Source organism: Cynara cardunculus (assembly GCF_001531365.2).
Source record: "Cynara cardunculus var. scolymus isolate 2C chromosome LG 4, CcrdV1, whole genome shotgun sequence".
Taxonomy (NCBI): domain Eukaryota; kingdom Viridiplantae; phylum Streptophyta; class Magnoliopsida; order Asterales; family Asteraceae; genus Cynara; species Cynara cardunculus.
Window position 1 is genome coordinate 11,621,091 of NC_037531.1, and position 7,363 is coordinate 11,628,453.

The 7,363-nt window shown below is 33.9% G+C and overlaps 1 protein-coding gene across 1 annotated transcript; it reads right to left on the reverse strand.

Moving 5' to 3' along the window:
- Positions 1-3,653: 3,653 nt before the first annotated feature.
- LOC112511731 lies at positions 3,654-7,363 on the reverse strand. The gene is made up of 6 exons (XM_025117451.1): positions 7,087-7,363; positions 5,904-6,176; positions 5,650-5,810; positions 5,442-5,547; positions 4,502-4,624; positions 3,654-4,142 (listed from the first exon to the last, which is right to left on the reverse strand). Exons 1-6 carry the CDS (start codon positions 7,276-7,278, stop codon positions 4,020-4,022), a joined length of 978 nt encoding a protein of 325 aa, XP_024973219.1. The 5' UTR covers positions 7,279-7,363; the 3' UTR covers positions 3,654-4,019.

The following is a 7,363-nucleotide window of genomic DNA, read 5'->3' on the forward strand; positions in this document are numbered from 1 at the left end:
AGTTTGTGAACAATAGTTCCTTCATTATTAACACATTCAGGAGCAAGTCAATGTTGAGATATGCAGCTAGTGTACATATGAACACAATATGAACACTTGTGAACAATTCTTTAACAATTACATATGAATTCGAATTTCGATTGTAGTCGTAGACGATTTTAACCTTTTCATTCTTATTGTTGTCGATCTGTTTTCCAATAGGTTTATCCATATTACTCGGACGATATCGAAATCTTTACAATCGGAAATTCTTTAACAATTACAAAATCAATATCATTATGGATAGAATAAATCGAAATTACAAAACATGAACACGTATAAAAAAATATCAATATTACATAATCATCAATTATTGAGATTTTTAVATTTRTAACTCCCAATTAATGATTTGGGAGTTACATAAATGACAAATTACTTAATTACCCTTGTCATTAATATATGAGTTATATGTGAACATAAAGAAAAGATGAAATATGATTGGTTGAGCTTGGTTAACAAAGTTAACACAAAAATCTTGATTAGTATTTGAACCAAGCTCTCTCTTTCTATATATATATATATATATATACATACATACATGTGTGTGTGTATATATATATATATATGTATATGTATATGTACATACGTATGTGTGTGTGTATATATATATATATATGTATATGTACATACGTATGTGTGTATATATATAGAGAGCTTGGTTCAAATGTTAGCTCAAACTATTGTGTTAACCTTGTTAACCATTTTCAACCAATCACAATCCATTTTAGTATTAGATTTCTATCAATCTTAGAACGAATCCCTTGGTGGATAAGTCCAACGACTCAGCAGTAGTGCGGAATTTTTCTTTCTCGTCTGCTAGATCTGATCTATAGTTAACAAGGGTACATATGTAATTTTTTTTTGTAACTCCTATATCATTAATTGAGAGTTACAAAATCATAAAATCCCATGATTTGTGTTAACTTATTATTAATTTTGTTATTTTTTCTAATATTGATTTCTATCTCTAATGTTTATGAATTTGTGATTGGTGGAGGAGACCCGGTAGTAAAGTTTTCGGTATCGTTCAAATTGACATATACGAAAGATGATGAATATGTGTGACCATATGAACACAAATTCACATATGAGAACATTCATACAACCATATAAACATAACTCGACATATATGAACCATTATGTCAATTACGAACACAAATTGACATATATGAACACTTTGTGTCAATTATGAAAACAAATTGATCTATATGTACAGTTGATATAAATATGAATACATATTGACCCAAATGAACATACGAAAGATGATGAACATGTGTGACCATATGAACACAAATTCGCATATATGAACATTCATACGACCATATGAACACAACTCGATATATATGAACCTCTGTGTCAATTACGAACATAAATTGACATATATGAACCCTTGTGTCGATTACGAACACAGATTGACATATATGCACACTTATGTCATTTATGATTTTTTTTCCATATACACCCCTGTTCGCATATAAACAATTCTCATGAATATCGAATATTTGTTCACATATGAACCATTAACAAAAAAAAACTGTAGAAGAATCTGGTGTCGATTGCTTTTGATTCGATAACGAGATTAATTCCCGGATAGCTACATTGTTAGTAATGGACAGTTACAAAACATCTCATTGTCATTAATGGACAACTAAAATCTTTTCCTAAAATACCCCTTGTAAATATTTTTTACTTATGTTACCTTGTCTATGTGTGCAATTAATTACACTTTATGTCATGAATGATCTTAGCCACAAATTTCAAAGATCAATGGTCAAGATTGGTTAACAAAGTTAACACAATAATTTGGGGTATATATATACATGTGTGTATATATATATATATACATATACATATGTGTATGTATGTATGTATGTATGTATGTATGTATATATATATATATATATATATATATATATATAAGGACTGAATTCTGGTGAGAATGAATGTTATGATGAGAAATGTAAGAAAAAAATCTATACCCTTGGGTCAATTATAATTGAAGAGCAACAGTAATGAGACACACAAGTGCACCGGATTAATTCCGTGAGAACCACAATTCATAGGGTAGAAATTAGATTAAAAGTGATTAAGGATCTATATAACTTCCCATGCTTTTCAGCTTAACTCTTATTCATCGTTCGTCAATATATTAAACCCTAAACCCTATATAAATATATAATATTTTATGATATTGTTTTTATTTGATACTTCATATGTAGTAAAAAAAATTAGAAAAATATATAAATAATCACTCGAAAATTCGGTTATAGGTGAGAGACTTGAGAGTATATAAATACTTGGGTGATGTGAAAAAAATGTTTTATACGACTTAAAACGTTAATAACCCACATTGATGCGTGTAATTTTTGTTGAAATTACATAAAACAATGCAATTAAAATTATCATGAAAGTTCAAATTCGAGCATCTGATAAATATAATGGTTTGTTCGGTTTATGTGAAAACTAATGTTTTATATGAAACAAAACTTTATTATTCGTATTTTTAAGTCATAACAGGCGTCGGCATGATTTTTACCAAAACTATATAACAATTTTATGTGTTCGTTTATAGAAATTACCTAAAAAAGATAGTCGCTATACTATCTGGGGCGACCACCTGCTTTGCAGATATCCCAGAGTCACCGCATTTGAACCTCCGTGGCCACAAGGGGATTTTTATTCCTCCTTGGATTTGAACTTGAGACCTTATGATACTTTTGACCTTTGGTGCCAAGCTCAAACCAATCAGGCACCACCCTTGTGGTTTAAGGTCCGGTTTGCATACCACGGGGAGGGATATACACAGATAATTTGGTTCGGTTCATCAAATAGATATTTTAACATCATATACAATCGTGCGTTGTAAGTTTATTCAACATCATTGGCGCTATTGAACAAAATCTGTTAATTTATGATTTTATACTGAACTTTTTGAATGTCACAACAAAAAATAGTAGGGAATAGCCACACTTGTTGGTAGAGATGGGCCCGGAAAAGTCGAAGAAAACCTGGATTGGTCAAAGCAGTCCACGAAAATCCCGGTTGATGGTTTGGTCGGGTCAAGTCTCATGTAGAGATGATTCAATGTATTATGATTGATCATGTTCTTGTGTGGAATGACTTGCAATTTCTCATGGAATTCGAATTCGAATGAGATAAACGATGGTTGTTGAGGCAACAAGTCGGACCATTTTGAGCGTGCTTTTGGTGGCCGTTGGGCCATCCAACTCCGAGTTATCAAGAATGTGAGATGGGTTGTTGTGATTCAAGATGCAGAACCCCATTAAATTATTCTCTAAAAGAGCCCTTTAAAAAAAGAAGAAAGTTCCAACATATATTGAGAATAAATGGTCCACATCTAAATGATATGAGAATCTAACAATGCTAATGTGTTCTAGTAGCAAGATTTCAACAAATGAGTCCAAGATAACCTTACCAGATCAAACGTATACAGTATATCCCACTTAAAAGTAGATATGTCAAACATATACAATATATCCCACACGTATACAGTATATCCCACTTAAAAGTAGATCTCAAATATATACAATATATCCCACTTAAAAGTAGATCTGTCAAAATATACAATATATCCCACTTAAAGTAGATCTGTCAAGGATGTATGCAAACATTCCTTAGACCATGGGGTAGAGAGGCTATGATACCAACCCAAGATTCAATTAAAATTCTATCAAGATCAAGATTCTATAACTTTGTACTTTTGCCATTGTTTTCAAAGAAATTTGTCACAATAACTAGAAAGCATACACGGGTATCGCTAATTTTGGATTTCGGTGCAAACCCAGAATCACAATATCAAGATTCTGTAACGTGTATTGTGTCATACATCGGTCAAACGTTTTCAAAGAATTATTTGAAACCGACAATCCCAGGTTAGTTCTAAAAGATCTGATCTGGGATTTCAACAAGAATTAGCAATACAGAAGAATCTAAGCAAGATTAATGGAAGCGTGTAAGAATTACTTGTTATGTAGCAATGGAGACAATGGTTGCCTTGGTGAACTAGTAGCATCACTGAAGTCGATTTTCTTCTCAATCGGGCTACTCTCCTTTGGACACGGACTAGATTTTCGCTTATGGTTCTGCACCATAAAAGAAACATCAGATGAAAACCAAACCAAACCAAACCAAACCAAACCAAACCAAACGAATCCGGTATATCCCCATCTAGAGGTAGGCAGTAACAGATCCAGGAGTTTTGGTGGTAACAAGGGTCAGAATTCAATCTATAAAATTTTGGGGGTCAAAAGTAGATTATATATATATATATATAATCAAATTTTGCGCATAGATCCGCCCTTGGAGGTGGGGAATGTGGAGGGTAAGATGTATGCAAGAATAGCTAGATATATGCATATCTGACCTCTATCTAAAGAAAAACATGAGATGAAAAGAGCATTTCTTTATTTCAAATTCAAATGAATTATTGTGGGTTTATTACCTTGATGGATGCGCTGCTACGCTTTCCTCCAGAATCAAGAAGGTGTCGTTCTTTTTGGAGTAGCTTCATCAACCGCCTGTTTTCCTTATCTAGTACGTTGTTTTCATCAAACAAGACTGTAACCTAAGCCACATCCAAGTCGCTTCAAGTTATTTGATATCTTAATATTTTCATGCTATTATATTTTATGAGAAGAAATGAAGACTGGTTGTGGAATCTGTTTACTCGATGTGACGAAAGTAAGGAACTTAGCAAGAGGCACACAAAATGGAAAACGAAGGTAAAATAAACAAAAGACCCCATCAAAGAGTAGAGAAAACATGAGCTCTACCTCAAAGAGTAGAGAAAACAAAGGTAAAATGTTGTACAAAAATAACATTGCTTGTTATAAGAATTAGTAACCAATTCATTTTCTCTCGTATGGTGCATAAAAAACAAAGATGTGATTGTAGGTCCCATTTACTTAATTCCAGGAGACTTGGATAATCAAACCAAACAAGCCCAGTATCTCCCATCCGGAGATGGGGTCTAAGGGTCGGATGTATGGAGACCTAACCACTACCACAATGAGTAGAGGGCGGGGGAGAGCTTGGATGGTGCCCACAGAGCAGGAATAAGGGTGATTGTGTAAACAAATTCAAAGAAAGAAAACAAAACGATTGATGATATTTGGATCATTCTACTTGGTACCTTGTTTCAAAACTATCAACATACTTGCAAAAGTTAAAAAATCTCCGGTTAGCAAAAAATAGTGAAAAATTCACAGCCTGGGCACATAGGAGTGTTTTCTTGCTGTTTTCTGCAACTGGGGTTTTTGTTGTTTGCATGGCTGACAAATGTTGGTTGTTTTAAAACTAAGTGAAAACTATAATGGTTCAAAATGCTAATGTAAAAGATACATTTAACAATTAGATCAGCTAAACGGGCATTGAGAGCGTACCTCCTCTTCAGCTTTCGTGAGATTAATCCTTAAATGGTCTTTATCTTCCTGCAACTTCTTGACCTCAGAAGCCAGACTCAAAACTGCCCGTGCTGATGGCTTCAAGCTACATCCATATACAATGAATATTAGTACATTGTGAAAGTAGCCTTAGTGAGTTCGTGGAAGCTATCTACATATAATCAAGAAAATGAAGGAAGTGGCTAACCGATCCCATCTTTTTAACATCTTTTGACACACATCGACTCCAATATTGGCCTCTAAAAACGAGTGTGCCGTTGATGCAATTTCCTCCTTGTTGATCAAAGTTGAGAGTAATGCATCAATAAGAAGATGTTCTGTAGATTCGTTGTCTGTCGGCTCACCAACCTTTAATCAAGAAGCACATGTTATGATATCAGGACCAAATAACACCACAAAATCACAAATCATAAATGCAAAGGTTATTGTTCTTTAGGATACCTTTTGCACGTTTGACTGCTGCTTAAAATACTGCAGTTCTTCTGACAATTTGCTTAATTCCTCCTCCAAATAATGAACACGCAACTCTGCCTCCTTTGCCCTTTCATCGGCCTCGTTTCCAAAGTCCATCAAAGCTTCTCGATCACGATCATACAATGAACACTCCTTCTCCCACTTTGTACACTGACTTAACAAGTTATCACATTCCATGGCCAATTTTTGATTTTCTTCTACAAATCTCTTTACAGCTTGTGCATTCATACTTGCTTCAGCCTAACAGATGAGAACAAATGAACCCTCATCAATTACAACATCTTAAGAGAAGTTCATTCTTCTCATTATAAACCCATATTGCGAAATCGACAATTTAACAAAATGAAAACATACTTCCTATGCTGCAAAAAAAGAGACACATGCTCTTTCTTTTTCAAACCCGAAAAAAATTGTAACTTAATGGCACATCGAGAGATTCCAGGAGTAATCCATACAATATGGATTTAAGCCAAAAACACTGTTACCTATATCCTCTATCCAGACCATGTTAACTTTCATTGTGTAACACGTAACATTTCAAGTTCTACTTACATATTTAACACCCACAAGTTAATATTTAACACCATTTGCTATAAAAATTGACAAGGTTTCAGGTTTCTTTGCAACAGGTAGAGTACCATAATAAACTTATCATCATCGATGCATTTGCTACAATTCACAATTGTGTGTGTATCCGTTATTTTCCCGTTGTAGTACCGAGGTATGTAATCAGATTCCCTCCCCTTTAGTATCAATTTATTCCTACATGATCCATATACGGACTCTTGAGAAACCCAATGCCTTATTGTATTAGAAAGAATTCTACTCCAACTAAAAAATACAAACAGCTTTAGTTTCAAGGATTCCCGAAATGGGATTCTGAACTTACTGAAATTCCTAGAAAAATAAATGATTAAAATCAAAAACCATATTGAAACAAGCTTCAGTAAAACGTAACTACATCATCTGCAACTGATTAGGCATGGAAAACCCTAATCAACAAACTTAAATAGTGTTAAATTCATATGAAAATGGTCCTCCGTAACATACTAAAAACAGAAAACCCAATCGAATCAAGGTCCAATAAATCATACAACCCTAAAATATTCCAACCGAAAATTGAAATGTAAAGGGCACAGAGAACACTAACCCTAACACGATCGATGGTTTTATCTTTCTCCATCAATTTCGATTTCAAATAGAAACACTGATCACGGCTATGCCTTTGTGCTTCTTCGGAGGATCGAAGCTTTAACTCCAGAGTACGTGTAGATACGGGAAGGCCGAGCGAATACTCTATCGATTCCCGTAAGTAATCATCGATTTCTTGAGGAAGATCCATTCTTGAGTGGTGTGATTGTGTTCGTGATATTGAAATCCGTCGATTCAAAAGAGTTGAATGAATCCAAAGGTTGATTTTTGTATAA